The 22,545-nt window shown below is 38.5% G+C and overlaps 1 protein-coding gene across 11 annotated transcripts in view; it reads left to right on the top strand.

The window, feature by feature from the left end:
* Positions 1–22,545, top strand: part of immp1l (inner mitochondrial membrane peptidase subunit 1) — a 172,437-nt gene that overhangs the window by 25,620 nt on the left and 124,272 nt on the right. For 8 of the 11 annotated variants that reach the window (XM_067994200.1, XM_067994199.1, XM_067994207.1 and 5 more), the window contains 4 exons: positions 13,822–13,872; positions 19,436–19,575; positions 21,402–21,490; positions 21,634–21,760. In XM_067994200.1, the coding sequence (XP_067850301.1) occupies positions 19,471–19,575; positions 21,402–21,490; positions 21,634–21,760 (321 nt within the window). In that variant the 5' untranslated portion in view covers positions 13,822–13,872; positions 19,436–19,470. The remainder of the gene's footprint in view (positions 1–13,821; positions 13,873–19,435; positions 19,576–21,401; positions 21,491–21,633; positions 21,761–22,545) is intronic. The other 3 variants (XM_067994205.1, XM_067994203.1, XM_067994204.1) reach the window with 1 other exon arrangement.

Below are 22,545 nucleotides of genomic sequence, written 5' to 3' on the forward strand. Positions count from 1 at the left end.
TAAGAGCCCTACAAAGAGAAATATGATTACATGATAAAATGGAAGGCATTAAGGAAATTAGATTATAATAGCCTTGGGTCTAGTTTATACAATTGTAACTACATGGAAATTAATGGTCTGGAAGTCATGGAGTCAGAGAACAGGTCTGGTAAGTTTTGACTAGAAACCATTGAATAGAAAAACAACTAATATAGATTTCAAGTAAATAAGCTTAATTCTTTTTGAGATCAATTGAACAGGAATTGATAGTATTTTGAAGTCTTGACAGCTGGCAATGGAGAAAATATGAGTATTCAATTGTGCATGGGATTTCTGTTATTTTACGACTCAGATGTTTCTAGTAAAAATGCATAATTCTATGCATTGTACTTGAACTACAGCAAACAGTTCGTAACATGAACAAAGTCAAAGTGAAGCAATAATTATTCACTTGTGAATTAATTGACAATAGATATATTCTTTTCACAATATTTAATAATGATATCAAAGGTTCTCATCTCTGCTTTGAAAGTGAAGCCTGAAGAATTAGAATTAACAACTCGCCTTTAACGCAGTACAACGTCTCAAGGCGCTTCACAAGAGTGTAATCAGACAAAAATTAACCCCATAATTTTTTTTTTTAACGGATCAGTATGCTGGTGGTACTGTTTTACCTAACACATTCTCCCCCTTTTGGTCCTTTGTTCTCAGAATAATTATTATACACTTCTCTGCAATGAATTACATCGGCCCAATTGTAAAAGGTTTAAATTCTTCTCAATTTGATTGCATTGTTCCATAATATTTGCCCTGCATATTTGGGTATCATCTACAAACTTGTAGATTTTACTAAGTACATTATAGCTTTGTTCAAATAATCTACCTGCAATATATTAATAAAAGAAAAGGTGAATATTGCCTTTGAACCAGCTTGTTGGTTGCCAGTAAATGTGAACCTGGTTTGGATGAGAGGGCTGTGGACCAATAAACGACTGGCATTCGGCAGGTTTCATTTCACATAGTAGCAGTCAGCTTCTTCCCAGCCCTGATTTCAATGTTGGGCTCTGCTTTAGCACATTGCCATTGCCTCTCATTGGCTTTTACTTCCGCCTGGCTTTCCCTTACTTCACTTACTGGGATGACTCGGCTTCCCACGCTGTCTCCAGAAATCACAGCAACCAGTAATATGTGCTTCTCCCTGCCAAGCCTTCCATTAGCTTTTTCTGTGGCTCTGACCAGAAGTGAGGTGGCATTGGCCTGACCTGGCATGGAGAGGTACTGACTGAAAACTAGATGGAGTGTGCCCTGTACAACGATTTTGAATTTATTCACTTAATTTATTTTTAATTCATCCAGATGTAGATTTGTGTAGCAAAATGCCCCTCAGTAGTATATATTCTCATGCATCAACTTCAGTACCAGATCGCACCTCCTTCTGTCACACCAACACTAGCTGACTCCACCTGAACTGTTGTCAGTAGCACTTGACAAAGGGTCAGATGCATCCCTTAGGCCAAGAAACTGGGTTTAAAGGGAGGAAAAAAAAGCAAGAGCTTTAAAGGATTACAATTGGGATGAAACTGAGGATGAGCAGAGAATACTTCTTTGAAGTATTCATTAGAGAAGACTACAGTAACATGCCCTGCGTTAATACAGATAATCCATGCAGCCTTGTAGGCTTCGCTTTCAACAAGACAGAGGGTCTAGATAAGCTTAAAGGGCTTAAAACAAACCTGGGGACAGATGGTATCCATTCCAGGCTGCAAAGGGTGCATTCACACACCATTTTTAGAATCACTGTGAAGCAATTCCTATTTTGCAGTGATGCTAAAGATGATCTCCAAACACAAATATGGAATGTCCAGCACTGGTGGTTTTAGACCTAAAATGCAGTGTAAACACGGCTTTCTGCAGTTCAGGTCCCAAAAGGAAAGTTAGGCATGGATAGGGAGAAGCTTTTTTAATACATCTAAAATCATTCCCAATCGCTTGTATCTCCTAGGGGATAATGTTAAAAATATTTTAATGTTAAAAATTAACTGTTTTATGCATATTTGTCATGACATCATGACGTCATCATGCAAACAAACTCAGATTGGGATTTGGAGATACCAGTATGAATCAGCCTTCTAAATCCGAAGCAAACCCAGGAGCATTTCATTCTGAAGCTGTTGTGTAAATGCACTGTAAGAGAGACTATAGATTAAATTTGTTAAGTTATCATGAAGGAATCACAGTATGTTGAGATCCTAGTAGATTGGGAACAAAGTATTTTATATTCAAGAAAGGGGGAAAACCCTCATTATTGCATCTACAGACCAATCAACCTTATATCTATATTTGGTAAAATAATGGCACTGATTATCAGGAACAAACTGGAATACTACCTGCATGAGAATAGTCTAGTAAATAACAACCAGCACGGCTTTAGAAAGAATAGATCCTGCCTGACTAATCACTGACTTTTTTTGTGAATGTGACATCCCAAGTGGACAGTGGAAATGTCTATGACATTGTGTACTTAGACTTCCAAAAAGCCTTTGATAAAGTTCATTATGAAAGGCTGTTACTAAAATTGAAAACAGTGGGAATTCTGGATGAACCTGGGTGTGGATTAGGACATTGGGTGACAGAAGTAAAGCAACAGGTACTTATTAGGGGAGTGCTGCCAGGATGGGGGAAAGTACTGAGTAGTGTACTCCAGAAATCAGTGCGAGATCCTTACTGTTGCTATTCTACATTATATTCAGAATATCAATGACAAATGGTCAGACTTGCAGACGAAATTAACCTGGGTGCAAGCGAATCAGATGGAGCATCCAAGGACATACAAAAGGAGTTTGATAAAATCTGCAAATGGGCAAATCATTGCAGAAGAAATTCAATACAGTTTTGATAACCAAGAGAAATATTGAAGCTTTCTTTTTATTTGTTCTCAGGAAGCAGGCAACACTGGCATTTATTGTCCATCCCTAGTTGCCCTGAGAAGTAGTGATAGATGTTCTCCTTGAACGGCTGCAGTCCTTGTGCTGGTGGTGCTTCCATAATCGTGTTGGGTGGAGAATTCCAGGATATTAATCCAATGATGATGAAAGAACGGTGAAAAATGCCCACTAGGTTGGTGTGTGACTTGGAAAGGAGCTTGGAGATGATGGTGTTCCCATGCCATTGCTGTTCTTGATCTTCTCTGTGGTAGAGGCCACAAGGGAGGAAAGTGCTGTCAATGTAAACTTGGTGAATTGTTGCAGTGCGTCATATAGATTATGTATACTGCAGCCGCAGTGCACCAGTGCTGAAGAGGATCGATATTGAGTCCAATGGCATGGTCACTGATCAAGCAAACTGCTCTACTCTGGACGGCGTTGAGCTTCCTGAGTGTTGTCATGGCTGCACCCGTCCAGGCTATGCGAGCATTCCATCAACTCCTGACATGAGCCTTCTAGATAGTGGAGAGAGGCTATGAGGAGTCAAGTATTGAGCCATTTGTTGCAGAAGACTCAGACTCTGCCCTGATCTTGTATCCACAATGTTGGTACGGCTGGACCAGTTAAGCCTCTGGCCAATGCTGACAGCCACGATGTTGATGGTAGAGGTGGTGCAGAGAAGAGTCTTGAAGCTGATCCCAGGCATCAAATGATTGAGTTATGAGGAAAGATTGGAAAAAAGAATGGGGCTCTTTAGCTTTGGAAAGAGGTGACTAAAAGGGACCTTATAGGGATATTAAATGGCATAGAAAATGTAAATCTAAAGCACTGCTTCAAGGTATATCAGGATACTTGATCAAGGGGCATAGGTTAAAATCTGCTAAAAGGACAACTTAGGATAGATGTCAGGAAGAACCTCTTCACAGAGACCGCATTCAACAGTTCGAATAGTTTCCAAGTGGGGTAGTGGAGATGAAAATCTTGGGTTAATTCAAGAAACAGTTAGATGACATGATGGGAATGTAAGTTTTTTATTCTGGATGGATGAACTAAGCATCTCAGTCGGTGTTTAAAGCCTTGGAAATCTCAAATTTCATTATATTTCCTATTTGCAACCTTAAACCAAGCAACATAAAAATAAATATTCAATATTCATTTATTTTAGCAGATGGCATCATTGTCATGTGCAGATGTAAAGCAAAAGCATCCTTCTCCCTTATTATCTGTTGGGTCTCGTACAATAAGAGACTTCTTTATTCTCAACAGATCTGAGAACACTGAGCCTGTTTGTATATTGTAAAACTCTAGTCATTCTCCTGCACCTTTGTGCATGGGGCGTCAACTGACGTGTGGGGAGTGGTGGTGGCCAGGAACGGGCCTTGATGGGTGCTGAACTGTGGGGACAGGCCAGTCAATGGTGACCGCGAATGGGGAGCAATGAAGGCTAAGGAAAAGAAATATAGGATGGAGCCCAAATAAAACAAATATTTTACTAGGCCAGCAGTCCCACGGTGGGACTTTCTATCAAAGAGTTGGGGCATTTGGAGGCGTGCTATGAAGACCACAGTGGAAGGCTCGGCAATGGAACAGATGGAACGACGGGCTAAAGGTTGAGTCAGGACCAGGGCCAGAGTGAAAGCAAAACTTGTATTTTTGGGGAGGGAAGGAGGCCTATGAAGAGGCAGTATGTTTATTGGGAGAAAAAACAAATAAAGATTCCAATTTCTTACATGCCTGACTATAACTGGAAGGCTATCCAGCCGGGAGGCTGCAAAGCGGGCTGCAGTCTACGGCTGTAAAGGCTCTGAATGTGGAATGGAGCTGTGGGGATTTCAAGCTTTATCTGGTGTTAGAAGTGCAGCTCCAGGTGTGACTGGAGGCCTGTGATATCTGTTAGAAATTCTGTCAAGGTGCCACGTAGAGGCATAACAGAAATGGTCGCACGCAAAAAGGACTGTGTACCAAATTTAATTTATTATAAATAATTGATCTATTCACGTATATAAAAGATTTGTGTTGAGCAAAATGTTTGAAGTGCATGAATTAGTTAATGTGAAACCAGAACCAATCATATTACAGAAAAAAAGTTCCAAAATAGCTGGAGCAGCCATTTTAGTTCCTCTCCCACTTCACTATATACTCTTTTTTAAAAAAAAACAAATTTATAAAATAAAATAAAGACATCAAAAATTCAAAAATTAAATCACGGAACATACCCATACCATATCAAGTACCTTCACCTACTGTTGAAGGGCCATTCCATGTTTGATCACTCTGTTTGAAAAAGTACTTCATGATGTCATTCCTAATTTTACCTTTTAATAATCTTAACCTGTATCTCCTTGTCCTACTCTTGCAATTTGATTTAATTTACCTTTTTCATACCTCCTACTACCTTATAAACCTCTGTAAAATCCTCCTTATATTCCTCCTATGAAGGATAAAAAAGCCCAGATTTCTCGAGTCTTTCCTCCTAACTCAGACTTTTGATGCTAGGAATCAGCCTTGTGACTCCTCTGGGCCTTCCCTCAAGCATTCAAAGCCTCTCATGTATCTTGATGAGCAGAACTGGATACAGTTCTCAAGGTGTGGTCTGACCAGAGTACTCCAAGGTTTGATTATGACTTCCTCTGACTCATAGGACAGCTGACTGCTGGCACAGGTTCGATGGGCTGAATGGCCTCCTTCTGTACTGTAATGATTCTCTATTCTACTGTTCTTGCTACAGCGTTCAACATTTCTATTGCTTTTGTTGATGGCTGCTCTGCATTGGTTGGACATGTTGAGTGTTGAATCAACAGGTCCCTGGCGCAATTTCAACTTCACCTTCAACAATTTTGACACCGTTCATGGTGTACATGCGTTGCTTATTTTTCCTTCCTATATGCTACACATTAAATTTCATCTGGCATTGTTCTACCTACTTGCATATTTTGTTTTGCACATTCTGTAATTTCTGGGCTGGCTCCTCCAATTCCACTGCCCTTCTTTATGTTGTATCATTACAAATTTGAGCAGTTTGCATTCAGTTGCTGAATCCAAGTCATTGATGTAAATTAGAAGCAGTAGTGGATGGACCAAACACCAATGTGTCAGCTGTGGCTTCGTGGTAGCACTCTCATCTCTGAGTCGGAAGGTTGTGGGTTCAAGTCCCAGTCCAGAAACTTGAGCACAAAATCTAGGCCGACGCTCCAGTGCAGTACTGAGGGAGTGCTTTCGGATAAGATGTTAAACTGAGACCCCGTCTGCCCTCTCAGATAAATGTAAAAGATCCCAAGGCACTATTTCGAAGACGAGCAAGGGAGTTCTCCCTGATGCCCTGGCCAATATATATCTCTCAACCAACATCACTAAAACAGATGATCTGGTCATTATCACATTGCTGTGTGCAAATTGGCTGCAGTGTTCCCTACATTACAAACAGTGACTACACTTCAAAAAAGTACCTAATTGGCTGTAAAGTGCTTTGGGACATCCTAAGGTCGTGAAAGGTGCTTCTTTCAAGCCATGAGACACTCCACTCACTACATCCCCCACCCTGATGTTTCTCCTCTAATAAGTACCCTTTCTTTTCTACCCTTCAGCCGGTTTCTTAGTCATTCTCAAAATTTATCTTGAATCCCCACAGCTTTGAGCGTAGCTAATAACATTTCTGTAGTGATTTTGTTAAATGCCCTTTAGATGGACTAGGCGTACAATGCATTAGGGCTTTCCACAGTCCACGTGGGTTGTCACTTTGTTAAAGAAGTCAAGGAGGTTGATCGGGTAGAATGTTACCCTTCTGATGCCATGTTGACTGCTGTTTACTAGTTTATTGTTGTACAGACAATCCTTAAATTTACTCCTGATCATTAATGGTAATTCAATTCATTACAGTGATTTTAGTTTACTAACGTCTTCTCTCACTGATAAAAGTCACTGTTGATTGGGCAACAGAATAATGATTAAACCTTTCGGTGAAGCAGCAGTGTTTACAATGAAAGCTTGTTTCTAACTCTGAAGCTGAAATGTTAAAAGATTCTAGCCTTTGGTCTGCCTCTGGCCCACTGTGGAGGGCGGGGGGAGGGCGCATTTGGGATCTACAATTCTGGCCGTTCATAATTTATAATTAGGGCCACCAGTTTATGGTAACTGGTTTTTACCACATAGGATGCTGGGGTTTTTACTGATGGTTTTGGGGCGGGGGGGTCACATTCTGTAAATCCATCCATTTTTCTTTGAAAACTACAAGCTAGTGGTCTTGATTATGATTTGTATTTAATGGGCCAGAATTTGCAGTCAAAATTCTGGTGAGGCTAATGGGGCTCGCCGTTATTTATGTGCAAATGCTACAGCAACTTCAGGCGAGGGGAAGGTGTGCGGTTAAACGCGGATATCCAAAAGTTACTGTCTGAGATGTACCGCTCTGCCATTGGCTTTATGAAAATGGCATCTCGCTGTCTGCCTCACCATTGAATGGCGCGAAGTTGCTATACTTGCGCGGTAGATATGAACTAAATTCGCCACAGAAAGTTAAATCTTGTCCATTTCAATCTAAGTACCCTTTTAACGATGCGATAAGTGTGAATTACTGCCAGTCAACCTCTCTGGCAGCGAAAATTAGCTATTACAAGTGTAGAGTCTCATTCCTTCAGGTTTTAATTGTTGTTGGAGATTTTAAAAAGTTTTTAATAAAGTTTTACATTTTCTTTTTGTCTCTTCTTTCTCTTTCCCTCTATTTATTTCTCTTTCTGTACCTGATTTGATATTGAATTCACCCACTCTAATTTGCATTTCCTTCTCAGTCCTTAAGCTGTTAATTTCACAGTCCTTCAATCTGATTGCCCTGTTCACTCAGGTCCCAGATGCCCTGTTTCCCTCACTGTGCCGTTATCAGCTCGCACTTTCAGCAACTTGGCACGCAAAAAATTTTAAAACCTAATTGTCTAAGGGCAAGTCTAACTAATGGCAGGAACCGTTAGATGCCCTGCTACAGCAAATTATGGTCTATTGTCCCATTCTGAGGTCCACACAAACTCTTGAATGACATTGACGTTGATAAATTGAGAGAGTGAACCTCAACTCAGACAAGTATTCGCACCTTGTAATGCACTAAAATCTGTGTCCTTCTACATGTAAGAGTAATCGTCAAGAGGTTTACATAGTAGGAAATATTAAATAGCAATGTTAACTTGAGAAAGGAGGGTTATAACCTTCAACTGAGTACATACATGCATGAGCCATGTGAAACTTTATCTCAATTTCAGATTATAGTCTGCATTACACTTCTGTAGCTATATTATTCTATTTATTCCACTTTATAATATTTGAAATATAATTATGTTTATCACTATATTTTCTTATCCTTGATTATCTCATCACGCTTGACAAGCAAACAGGCGCTAAAGGTTTGAATATCGTTGAATGATGTCTGGCTTTCTTCAGCATTTAAAAAAAAACTTTGCGCCTAAAATTCTTAACTGTAGGTCTCCTTCATGTCTTCACCATCACATCATCTTTTATCACATCTTGCATTGTAAAGTTTAGCATAGCGCACCGTCTAAATGTTGGTTCCATCATGGCAAGAAAAACCATAAATTTTCTTTTTGCTATTGGGTAACGCAACCTTTTAGAACAGTGTAAACCCCACACTGAAAAAAAAGAACGTGCATTTATAGAATCATAGAATGATACAGCAGAGGAAGAGACCATTCGGCCCATCGTGCCTGTGCTGGCTCTTTAGTAGAGCTATCCAATTCGTCCCAATCCCCTGCTCTTTCCCCGTAGCCCTACAAATATTTTCTCTTCAAGTATTTATCCAATTCCCTTTTGACAGTTACTATTAAATCTGCTTCCACCACCCATTCAGGCGGTGCATTCCAGATCATTACAACTCGCTGCATGAATGTTTTTTTACTCATGCCGCCTCTGGTTCTTTTGCCAATCATCTTAAATCTGTGTCCTCTGGTTACCGACCCTTCTGCCACTGAAAACAGTTTTTCCTTATTTACACTATCAAAACCATTCATGATTTTAAACACCTCTATCAAATCTCCTCTTAACCTTCTCTGCTCTAAGGAGAACAACCTCAGCTTCTCCAGTCTCTGCACATAACTGAAGTCCCTCATACCTAGTAACGTTCTATTAAATCTCTTCTGCACCCTCTCTAAGCCCTTGACATCCTTCCTAAAGTGTGGTGCCCAGAATTGAACACAATACTCCAGCTAAGGCCTAATCAGTGTTTGACATAGTATTACGTAGTATTTACAGCACAGAAACAGGTCATTCGGCCCATCTGGTCTATGCCAGTGCTTATGCTCCACACGAGCCTCCTCCCACCTTATTTCATCTTACCCCATCAACACAACCCTCTATTCCTTTCTGCTTCATGTATTCATCCAGCCACCCCCCCTTCAAATGCATCCATTCTATTTGCCTCAACTATTCCATGTGACAGCAAGTTCCATAACTTCCTTGCTTTTGTATTCTATGCCTCTAAAGCCAAAGATTCCATAAGCTTTTTTAACAGCCTTCTCAACCTGATATTGCCTAATCGTCTTTCTCAGAAACTTCCCAAACCACTTTACAGACAATTGATTACTTTGAACTGCAGTTTCTGCCCTTGGGTAGGTGAAGCAGCAGCTATTTTGCATACTGCAAGTTCCCTTCCCTGCACTGCTATTGCAAGAGTGTCCCAAAGATGTATCCTCGGCCTCCTTTTCCTCATCTATATGCTGCCTCTCGTGACATGTTCTGCTAGCACAGAGTTAGCTTCCCTATGCATACTGACAATACCTAGCTTTACCTCTCCACCACTTCTCACTGTTTTGCTGTCATATTACCAGTCCAACAGCAGATCTTGGATGAATTACAACTTGGCCCAGAAAAGCTCTTCTTCAAAAAGTGCCATGAGCTCCTTAATGTCCACTTGAGCCAGCAGAATAGGCAAATGGGTCCTCGTTTTAGCAATGTAACACTCCCTCAGTACTGTAGTGCAAGGTCAGCCTAGATTGTGTGCTCATATCTAGGAGTGTGACTTGAACCACTGCCTTCAAATTCAGAGATAAGAGTGCTACCAACTGAGCCAAGCTAATGTTGGTATTGATACTGACACTGATTACTTTTAGAAAACCTTGTTTGCCAAACCCTTTTAGATCCTTAAATATGCAGATTTAAAAAATTGACTGATCTGTAACCTTTGTACAGTGAGCTTGTGATATCTAAGCCCATGTAAACTGCAGTTTACTGTTAACTTGGTCATCATTAATGCATTTTACTAAAAGGACTACTTTGTATCTAAAGGTTTGTATCATTCATGCTGATAGCTGATTCCCATTTTAAAATAAATGTAGTATTCAAGTGAAATCGTTAATGGCTTTTACTGCAACTCACTGATATTTTCCAGTATTTAAATTTCTTGAGACTCTTGTGCCTAACACTGTTGTAATAATGTATAAAGGGTGTGAAAGGTTAGTTGGTGCATTGTAAGACGTTTACAGTACTTTTGTCAAACATAACAAAGAGATGGCAAATGAGGCTTCTGCGTTTAGTTTTAACCCCATAATATTATTGTACATTAAAATAAAATCCTACAAAGACAGTCGTTCAGAATAACCCAAGATTGAAATGCGTACCTTGTCTACCATTGAAACTCAGTAATCGCCTAACAGCACATTTCAGTGATTGCAACTAGTGCTGTTAGATCTAGAACATTGTCACAGAAGAGCACCTTTCAGCTTGCGAAGGTGTGAAGAAAATATTTACCTGGGGGATTATTACTAAAGTGCAGATTTCACTTTCTATCTTCTGATATGGAGAGCTACATCAATACAGCTACGGAGGAGTCTGTGGCACTAAACACCTCACTCTAAATGTATGAAGAAGGCAGCAAAAGGTAATGAAATGAAAATAAAAATGACGGAAGCAAAAACATAAAGCACTACAATTGAATACAGATGTGTGGTTCTCCACGCATCTCTAACTATACTTAATACAGTAACATATATTGACTAATAGTTACCCGTAAATGGTTACAAGCAGTAATCTAATTGAGTTCAGATGAAATCATAAATGCCAAGAGTGAAACTCAATTAGTTTATAATTATCCACTGAATTCTAAGATATGATTAGTTTTAAAGTCGGCCTCTAGTGTTTGTTGTTTTTTTATATAGTGTATATTGTTTCCATTTTATATGCAGGTTTTATTCTATTTTTGAGCCAACAGCAGCTGTCATTGTGGATGCTGAGGGTTTGAGCTCGCACATCCTTAATGTGTGACGATGCTCATACAAGAGGATTAGCGATAGTGATATCATTACTTCAGGTTTATCAAGGAATAGTCAGCAGTTGGTTATTGGAAAGTTTTATGTATGTATCACTTAGCAGATGGTAGAGTCTTTGAAAGCTGCAAAGATGGTAGTGTTTTCAGGATTCATCCAAAGCCAACAAAGAGTTGAAGCTAAATTACATGATGACAATGCTCTCTGCACACCATTTAGAATTTAAGTTTTGATCAAGTTTATTTCTTATAAGCAACATCATTTTGTTTCTTTTACACATTGCTTTAATTGTTGCGATCAGATCTTGTTTCACTGTATCTTAAACTCTACTTATTGGCAATTACTGCTGGGATAAACATTGTACACTCTCTTTCATTAGACTTAAACGCTCTCAAATTTGTCCTTAGCCAGTGCCAGGCTTAAATGCTACCTCTGCTTTCCAAAATTCTCTTACCATTGTAGTATGGTGTATCATAAAGTTGAAATCGGAGGCTTAATTACATTAAGAGTAATAACACAGCAGAACCTATTGAATTCACAGTGGATCACATCACTTTTATCCTGTATTAAATGAGCTAAGCAACACAAACAGAATAATCAACATACTATTTGGCTGTCATCTGCAGTGTCGAGACTAGAGATCACAAGGAGTTTTCCCTTGCTACAGTGATAGCCTTTTTATTTCAGACTCCCATCTGGGAGGCCATGAGCACATTATCATACTGAACGCAGGGTTTTGTGTAATCTGCTTAGCGGCCCTGCAGTCCAAAGCCTTCACTGCATATTTTGCAATTTATAATTTAAATGAGAACGCTGTTCTGACAGGCTTTGAAATTTATTAAAACTCTTTTGTGCATATGCTTTTGTTCTTGTCTAATAGGCTCAGCATATTTCGGATGTTCAAGTGAAATGATTAATTTTTATTCATGAGTTTTGAAGTCTAGGGATTAAAAGTGGATAGATATTGCTGTTCTCGTTTATGAGTATGAGACGAAAGGTGTTTTTTTTGTTAAATAAGGAGGCAAGAAAACAGTAGCTTCGCTGTCATAACTGATCAGTACCAGGAACACAATTCTATTACATAATGTCTTGGATTGAGACATTTGGAGGCTTATTTGTCCAATTTTGTAAGCTGTCATGTATTGCCTCTGTTCGTGGACTTTTTGGCTAAACATGAAAGTATTAATGTCAGTGTTAAAAGTAAAGGATGAAATCTAACCAATAGCAAAAAAGAAATCATCATTTAGTTTTAGAAATGACTGAATCTTAAAAGAAAATCGCTAAACAATTGCACAATCAAGAAACAAAATGTGAATGTGTGGGTGTATATATGACACTTTATGCCCTTGGTGTTCACCAATGCTTTTGGAAACCTTTTTTCCCTTTAGTGTTATCTGAAGCTTGTTGTCTTCAGGTTGTTTCTACACCACTTTATCAGGTTAGCACAATTCTGCCAATAAATATCTAAGCAAGTCAAAATTTTCCAAAGAAATTGAGCCTAACATAGCTGAAGGAAGAAAGGAAGAACACTGAAATCTCAACCTTATTAATGATGGTGGTTATAAGTGATTTATACTGTAGCACAATCAAGAGGTTCAGTGATTTCCCCTAAATCAATTGGCTGGGGTAGAGGTACAAGAGGTTCATGTTTTTAGTAATAAGCTATTTACTTCAAACTTTTATTGGGGAAGAAAAACAGCCCAATTGATTAGCTTCTACTCAAAGCCACAGATCCCTTTACTGTGGGGTATTTGCAGGTATCAATGACTGGAGTGATGCTCACTGTTTAGGGATCATACTGCAAGTAAATGCACGACATCACATAGGTGATAGGGGATGACTTTTACCTTCCGTGTCATGAGATGGTACTCGGAGTCAGGGAGGACTGAAAAGGAGAAAAGTAACTGCAATTGTTGATTGCAAAAGTAATTACAAAAAACAAAAAGAACTTAGCAAATTAACACCACCTTCATAAATATAACTTAAAGGGAATTTTAAAAAAAATTATTACTCGTTCTACTGAGGAAAAATGCTTTAACTTCATAATGAGGTTTAATTTCTATAAATTATTTGAAGAATGTTGCAGACACCGTGTACAGCTATGTCAAAATCAAAACTGCCCTGCAAAAGAGGCTGTGAGCCTTTTTTAAAAAAAAACTTAGCTTAAGTTTGTTACATAAACTTTCAGATATTTTGTTTCAGTTTTGATATACGTCATTCGCGTTAAACATTTTATGCTGTAGTTAAAGTTTACCAGGATTGCTTAAAATGTCCTCATAGAATAAACATATTAATTTTATTGGATTCATTTGAAAAATACTGCATTTTAAAATTTTCTTTTGAATTAAATATGAAAATACTTTTAATGAATACTTGTAATTTAGGAAAAACACAGATGTTCTGGTTAATCAGGGAACTCATTCATTTCTCTGTAGCATTGTGTACACAGCCATTTGTAATCCTCTGTAAGGTCAGTCCAGGTGTAAATTTCTAGCAAATCTGTGCGCATGTAAATTGAAATCAGGATGATACAGTGAAAGAATAAAAGAGAACAATGCCCTGGTCTGCAAAAGAGCTGTCAGTAAAAGAGATGTAATGGGAGATACATTAAAGCTTGAAATGATCAACTAATTTATGTGAATCCTTGTCATTTCTAACAGAAAGAAACACGCTTTTTTAGTATGGAGCAAAGCCTGGCCATACAAAACAAGGCAAGTACATATGGATAGTCCCTTGATATCGTTCACTTGCCGTGTAATCTTATTATGCAAAGTTCTAATCTTCACCTAGAATGAATGCCCCTGGGTCACAATATAGTCATATCAAGGTTTTTGGGGTCATGCTTTGTGATCCTTAGCTTATTCTTCTCAGTAGAGCTGGGATTTGAGAGCATCCCCAGACACTCACAAAAATCAGCGGCAGAATCAGCCAGAACCTGCTGCAATGTTTGGAAGACGAGACCAACATGAGGTCCCTGGTAGGATTAAAGTTGATTTGTAGCTGCAGGATTTTCTAACAGATGTATTATTGGACAGGGAATAGAGGCCACCGGCACAGTGAAATTGGATCACATTTGCCATTCTCGCTGCATCCACTGGTTGCTAAAGCAGCAGCTGCATGTGGATTTTACTTCTTTCAGGTGAAGTGACTTGCAAGTCATTTTGAAGGAATGAGATGAAAGCAGCTTTGGTGACATTTCTGATGCCTGTAAGATTTAGTGGAAATGTAATGCGATTATTGATAACACCTTCAATGTAGAGAACCACCTGGCAATATCACTGCCAGGTCCTGGGAAATAATCCTTTCCCACCTCTTTAGCCTCAGTTGGGGGCTCAAAGTGATTTCTTCTATTTTGCATTCAACAATAAACGTAAACAGAGACTGTTTCAGTAAATGCTGAATTTTAGACCAGGCGCACAAGATACAAATGTTATTTATGAGCGATTTTAAAAAAACATTACTAACATGTTTCCAAATGGGTTTTCTTGAGTTGTAAAGAATGCTGTTTAGGGTATTACAAGCCATAAATGAAAATATTTTTGCATATAATCTTTACACGTAATCTATTTCTTCATTGCAATCATTTCTTGTGTAAACTTGGAACATTCAGCTAATGGTATTTTGATCACCAAAAGTACAAAGTTTGAGGACAAATTGAAATTGTTTAGTGACTAAGAAAAATTCATTTAAGTATGAAAAATTCACTCCCCTCTTCCCAAAACTGTATTTTGTCTAGTATTTCTTCAGTGGAGAACCTTCTGAGCAAAACTTTGATCAATTCATTTAAATTATCTACTAGATATAGCACACTGCTAAATTCATAGTGTGTAGCTGCTGAATCAGTGTCATTGTATCTCCATAGGAGCATTTTTGTTTCCAAAAAGTTATATATGGTGTTCTGTTCCCATCAACATGATTTTATTGTTCCTGGTGCAAGCCTTCATGAATTAACTATGTTCACCTCTCCCTAGACCCCTTAATATGATTGTAGCAGCCCCTCAAACCTAGATCTAGTCTTCCTCCAACTTCACACACCTCCTGAAGCCCTAAACCTTCATACACTTCAACTTGCTGCTGCTGTGACTGTAGATCTTGTATATACTAACCTCCTCCATAGTCCTATCAGTGTTAAGCTACATGGCCTCTAATTCAAATCACACCACCCCCAGAACCTTTTATCACCCAGCCTTCCAACTCACATTGTATCTGAATTGAGACACTCAAGATATACCAACTCCTGACACTTGCAGATTCCTGAATAAACATTATTTATTACAACAGTGTTCCACTTAATACTGACTCATGTGGGTTTCAGACTTCACCCTCGATGGTCCCCACTATTGTGAGCACACCAACCTATAATTTTCCAGTAATAAAAACAGAAAATGCTGGAAAAGCTCAGCAAGTGAGGCAGCATATGTGGAGAAAGAAACAGTTAACATTTCAGGTCGAAGAGCTTTTGTCCGAACTGGAAAATGAATGAGTCCGTAGCACAAAACTACCCCAAAATTAACACTGAATTGGCAGCCTCACTCAAACACATAAAGGCTAATAGAATGTCATTGTGGTGTAGGAAGGTATGTCCTTCTGATTCTGGCTCTAAAGCTTGTTGTTGGGGCAGAGTAGAAGGATCTACACTATGAAGCTTGCTAGATTATATTTGACCTAGGAATGCTTGATAGTATCACCTGTTGCCTGAAATGTGAAGTATTCTCTTTCTCAACACAAAAAATAATCACCAAAAGATTTGAAGGAAAAAAAATTGACGTATCTTCCTAATTCCCACCTTAACTAGCTTTCATATCAGTTTAATCTCTGTGTAACGCTGCCAATTGCATAGCTGACTTGTAACTGAAAGAGAGCTAACTATATACCTTTTCTTATTACATGTCTGGCTTTCCCTAAATTACAATGTTATCTTGAAACTAGTCTGAATTTTTTTTGAGCGAAAGATACTTGTGCAAACATTTGACTCCTAAAGGTATCTGTTTGGGATAACTTGCTGGTCGGAACTAGAGCTAAATCAGTGCGCTCACAATCCTAGAATTCTGTGGGCATTATAGTTTTGAAGACTCTGTTTGCAAAATAGACCCTATACTCCTTTTGACTTTGGTAACTTGAAATACAAACTCCCAAATAGCCACAGTTTGTTAACTGCATTCCAGAGAAGTGGTGGAAAAAAAAGTGGTGCGTTCTGATGTACCCTCCTAATTGGATTGGAGAAGGGTTGGAAGTGGCGTAACCTAGGCATCTGTGCTGGGTCCACTTTTGTTCTTACACTGTGTATATAAATGTTTCAGACTTAAGCGTAGGAAGCACAACATCGAAATTTCCTGAGAACTCAAAGACTTCAGGAGGACATAGGCAGGTTACCTGAATGGGCAGATATCGCCAGATGCAATTTGATAGTGAAATAAGAGAGAATGCATTGTGGGAGAGAAAACAAGATAGAAGAAGAGTATGAAACTCAATGAAAAGATACTGAAGGGTGTGGAGGAACAGAGAGATATTGAGGCTCAAATCCATCATTCCCCAAAAATTTAAGTGTAGTTAGATAAAGTCATAGCAAAGACCAATAGCATATTAGGTTTGAGAAATAGGGGCATAGAGTACAAGAGCAAAGAGTTAATGATGAATTTGTAAAGGGAATGGGGGTTAGGCCACATTTAGAATAGTGGGGGAGAAATTGGTCTTCAGTGGTAGTACAAAGTTGTGATAACGAACCAACAGCCCTCTTTACTTCAGTGGAAAAGAAAATCGGACAGTGTGTAAAACGGGCTGCCGATTTGCTATCGCTAGTTTTAAATACTACCAATTTCATCCTGACGTTTGTACAGTTTTTGGGCATCCCATTATAGAAAGAACATTAAAGCCATAGAGAGTGTACAGCATAGATTCATCAAAATGATACCATGGGTCGGAAATTGTATTTATGAAGAATGACTTGAGATATTAGGACTATTTGGGTTTTGAGGGTAAATGGGGAAAGACTATTTTCTCTAATGGGGGAGCCAGTGACAAGGGGTCATCAATTTAAAATTGTCACTGAGGAGAGACTTTAGGAGAAATTTCTTTATGTGGGGAGTTGTTAAAGGATAGAATGCTTTGCCGCAGGGAGTAGTTGAGGCAGAGACCACTGCATCTTTTAAGGGAAGAGCAGATAAACATTTGAAGCAGAGAAATATACAGAATTATGGGGAGAGAGCAGTGCATTGGGTTTATGCAGGTTGCTGTTAGTTTTAGATTGTTCTATCAAAGAACTGGCCTAGACACAATGGGCAGAATGCCCTCCTTTGGTGTTATAAACTTTTGTGGTTCTAAGCACTGTCTAGGGAAGCTTGTGTCTGGGCAACTCTGGTTGGACGTATTCCTGGAAGTTTCATCACATGACCTCCCGTCTCCAACCGCCCCACCCAGTCAAACAACCTTTTTCCCATCTCCATTATTTTTAAAACTAATGAACAAAAACGTTCAAAGAAAATTTAAAAAACCATACAATTTTTTTTTTAATACTCCTATGATTTTTCTCCCAAGTTGCATGCAGCAGTGTCCAGGAGATTAATCTTTAATTCTTGGAGACTCCATGACAATTGTAGTGGGTTGGCAATCCTACTCAACAACAATGCATTTGATTTTATAGGGATCTCATTTACCGGATCAGGTTCTAATGATGTTTGTTAAAGGAGTAAAAGATGAGGTAATAGCGACGCAGCTGAAAGGTAAAAGGAGAGTCACTACTCGATGGACGGCATAAGCGGTAGGCATTGTGAAGGGAACCACTAAAATGTACAAGTTGCATCCCCCCCCCCCCCCCACAAAAAAAATCCGACTTGCATCCCACAACACTTCCATTTCCTGCCATACCTCCTCTACTTCCCACCTAAAAGGAAAGTGGGAATGAAGGAAAAGAGCACAGAGAGGAGCGATGAAGGGGCAATGTTGAGATAACCGGACCCAAATTAAATTAGAAGACAGTTAAAAGAGAGACACCATACCCTGTAACTTACCATAAGCAATGCCATGGGAGATCCAGTAGTTACCAGTGAATAGGATAAAAATATTTGTTATGTTCCCTGGTGTCGAAGGCATCATCTTTACATGTTGGTCTACTCTTGACCCAGAAGAACATTCTTCAAATTTGGAAAAATATATTGAAGACTGTTTGGAATATGGTCAAAAGCACTCATAGAAATCATCTCCAATGAGGGAGTTCTTTTACACTGATTACTTTTAATCAGGGATCAGCTCTGAATATGGGCATCTTTATAGAAAGCGTGTGCAACTTGCTTTTTTTTAAAAAAGTGATTAGAGCCTCTTCCTTCATCAGCTGTCGTTCAATTCCTTCACATCTTACCTCTTTCTTGCTAACCGTTCTCTTGTTGCTGCCACTGGTATTGTTAACAGTGCAGGTTTTATTTCAGCTGCTCAGTGCATTTGGGGATAATATATTGGTCACGGTCTGGAGCATTACTGACGTATGATTAGGTTATGAGTAGTAAATTCTGTGACATTAGTGCCCTAACATGTTACACTATTATCCCCTGCTGTGCTGCTGGTATACCACTTTGACATTTATTTGAGGCTAACCTGTTTTTCTTTTATCGTGTGCTATTATTTCTTGCCTTGAATGTCTTTTGATGCAACACATTGTTTTAAACAAACACATTTTTAAATGTCCTTTCAGCTGCTAGTGTATTACACACTACCAATGCTTCAGAATTGATGGTCACAGTGGCTAAGCATACTATAGAGCAACTTTGGTGATGTGACCAGAATGTGTTTGTACATAGTCATTTGAAGTAAATGAAATCACCCCATGGGATTGTAGCATCCAAATGCTTAAAGCATTTTAGCGAAGGCATTAACCCATTTACTTTAAACGAGTTAACCCCTCAGCTAAAATAATAGAGAGGACTTTTAGATGAATGTGTTAAGCATTCAAATGCTTCTATCGTGGTGCAAATGTAGGACCATAATTTTTACAATTATATCTAAAGGATCCTACTATATTTCCACTGAAAGAAGTAATTTACCCTGCCACCTCATGCTATCCTTCCCTCGGCTTACCCAGCAGTTCTTCCCTTATAGTCATTAATATTTACTGTGGAATATCATGTGCAATTTTAATTGGGATTCTGATACAGTAACCAATCATTTCTGTGTTAAAGGTGTGATTTGAAATTCAGTTTCAAATCAATCCAAAAGTAAATTGATGACTGATTTTCATAAAAGCATTTTTGCAGTGACTTGACAGTATTGTATTCTTTCTTTCAGGATTCTGGGGTTCATTTCTGTGGAGGAGAGCTAACATGTTAGGAAGATTCTTTGGCAAGGTGCTGGGATTCGCAGGCTTTACTATTCAATATGGCTGTATCACCCACTGTGCTTTTGAATACTTAGGAGAAATTGTCGTGGTATGCTTTTTTGGCCTTCTTTACAAGTTGTAGGATTATGTAATATTTTGTCTTGTTTTCCTGAAAATTAATCAAACCTCATTGCAAAGTTGCATGGACCAGAAAGTTATTTTTAGTTAGGTTCATTATGTTGGGCTCATTCACTGATTATTACTCTGGCTGGAACCAAGTAAAAATGTGTTGTAAGAGATTTGTGGATAATCTAGTAATATAATCAAATTATAGTTTGGTACTATTAGTTCTCATTCCACACTTTGGTTAGAGTTTTACCAATATAGGTTACCTATTGCAAATACGCATCGAATACATGGGGAAAGCATGGGAAACAGTCAATTGTGACATTCGCTGATGTGGAATGAAGAAAAGATTTTCGCCTCAGTGTTTTCAGGCATTTGTTAAAGATTATTCATTGTTAGCATCAGCAAATAAACAGCAAATAAAACATCCTTCTGCTTCAAAGTCTGCCACAATTGGGTTTACTTCAGGGGTCTAGCACAGGCCATTTCTTATAGTTGAAATTTGCCATTAATGTTGCTCATGTTAGTCCTATACTGTCGAGAGTATCCTTCAGATATCATTATATTATGTGGCGTAAACGTTTTTTCCCATTGCTGTGGGTCTACAATGAATTAATGGTCAGAATCCACATCATTTCATTGCAGTTGTCCTAATGAAAACAAGCTGTCTGCTTCTTTGTTGAGTGTAATAAGTAAAATACACCCTGTAATTGGGAAGATGAATTTTAAAAGAAAAGTGCTGTTGAGATACCAATTAATGTTTCGTACATTCTACTAGAATTGTTCATTTAAATGCAGTATTCTCAGATAGTTCTGAAACGTGAGGGCATCAATTCTCTGACACACCTTGCAAAGTAACTTATGATGCATTCACACTCCACAAACTTACCATGGTCATGGTGGTAACTTCTTACACATTTCTGTGGACAAAATTTAATTTACATAAAAATATTTTTTTTTAGGTAATTAAAACTTCAGAAGTGTATCTTAAGAAGTTCTTGGTCAGTAAATTAGATGGGAGCCTTTTTTGAGATTGGAAGCTCCTATGCAATGCTATATCACTAGAATACTGAGAATTATGAATTCACGGAAGGCTTGAATAATGTCCGAGAAAGGGAAATGGGGAAACAAATAACAGCCTCAATCTAGAGAAATGTGATGCAATGCATTATCTTCCAAGCCAATTTCCAGGAATTCATTTCCTAAAATAAAATATTTCAGTAAATCAACATAGAGGCAAGAATAAACAATCATATGTTGGATAATCATAACCCGTTGGCCTTCTTAGTGTATAGAGCATCTATGTTAACTGGCATAGTGTGCCACAGAAGGTTAGAATGTATATTTGTGGTGGTGATCTTCTGCCTACTGAGCAATAATCGTAGCCACGGTATTGTGGTGAGGCCAAATATTTCACCGCAGGGGGAAAGAAAATCAGAGGATGCCAGCTCTCCAGCTATTCTTGTGTGGCTTCTAGTGGTCAGTTTTAGGGCCGTATTGACAGAAGTTTGGGAGCTGGGGATGGTTGTGGTGTGTGTGTGTGGGGGAGTGGGGGTGGTATCTTTTAAACAGAAAAAGGACTTTTATCCTTTGACAAAAAAGGGGGAAGTAATGATAGTGACATTCTTTCAAAAAAAAACTTCAATTAAAATTTCAGAAGAATGCATTAAGAGTTTGAACACTAGTATCCCATGGTCAATAGTAATTTCAGGACCAATGTTTTTATTAATGTTCTAGGAATCATTTTTAATACACAAATAAATATATTTATTTCAAAATCAGTAATGCATGTTTTTCTTCATTTCCCAGTGTTCTGGTCCTTCCATGGAGCCTACAATTAAGAGCTATGACGTAATCATTTCTGAGAAACTCAGTCGGCAGTTTCATCGCATTGAAAAGTAAGCTGTTAAAGCATTTGTAAGAAATATCAGAATCTCTGAATTATGCATCCTTACCCTTTGGATATATTTATGTTCTTCAATTGTTCTGAATCCACACATGGAAATGTTTTCTGTAACCTCACTTGCATGTTTGTCTGCAGAGGTGATATAATAATTGCTAAAAGTCCCAATGATCCCAAGATGAATATTTGCAAAAGAGTGATTGGTCTAGAAGGAGACAAAGTGTTTGCTAATAGCCCACCAAATGCCTTTAAGAGCCACAGATATGTAAGTATTATTATCTTTGTTATCTTTTTAAACAGAATGATCACTTATAAATGTAAAGTAACAACAGCGAAAGACTATAGCCCTAATTGCTGTGTTGTTTAGGTTCATGTACAGGGTCCACTCAGCCAGATTGCATCTCCCTTGATGTCAAGCCTTTGTCCCTCTACTCCCTGCTGAACTAAGAATGTGTTCATTTTTTTTCATGCTTCAACTGAGTTAATTTTCCTTACACTATATGTCAATCTCTTCCTTGAGTTAACAACCTTAAGTGCAAAGTAGTTTCTCTTTAACGAACTTTAACTCAAGATTTTCAGCACCTGTTCCCATGTTCTCTTTCACGGTATCAGCAATAATTGCATCTAGCTTTCTTCATAACTTCAAAGACTTTAAATATATCTCTTCAACTGCGGTATCTTTTCTAGCTCTAGCCCCTGAACCCTGGTAACATCCCAGAAATCTATGCTGTACCTTTTCCATTACTTTTATATTCTCCTATAATGTGATGTTCCAAATTGTACACAATACTCCAATTGCAGCCCGACTAAGGAGTGGTACAAATTCAACATTTCCTCTGCATTTGTATTCAATGCCTCTGGACACAATTTGTTTGCCTTTTTATGTCCTGATCTACTTGTGCTACCAAACTTAATGACCTGTGGATTTGAACACCAGGGTACACTCCATGTTGTATGTTGAGGGAGCACATACACAGTGATGGAGATAAGCCTAACCTGTAGCCCATCCTGTTTGTCAGTAACTGACCTCCAAACATCATCTCAAACACA

This window comes from Heptranchias perlo, chromosome 12 (genome assembly GCF_035084215.1).
Source record: "Heptranchias perlo isolate sHepPer1 chromosome 12, sHepPer1.hap1, whole genome shotgun sequence".
Taxonomy (NCBI): Eukaryota; Metazoa; Chordata; class Chondrichthyes; order Hexanchiformes; family Hexanchidae; genus Heptranchias; species Heptranchias perlo.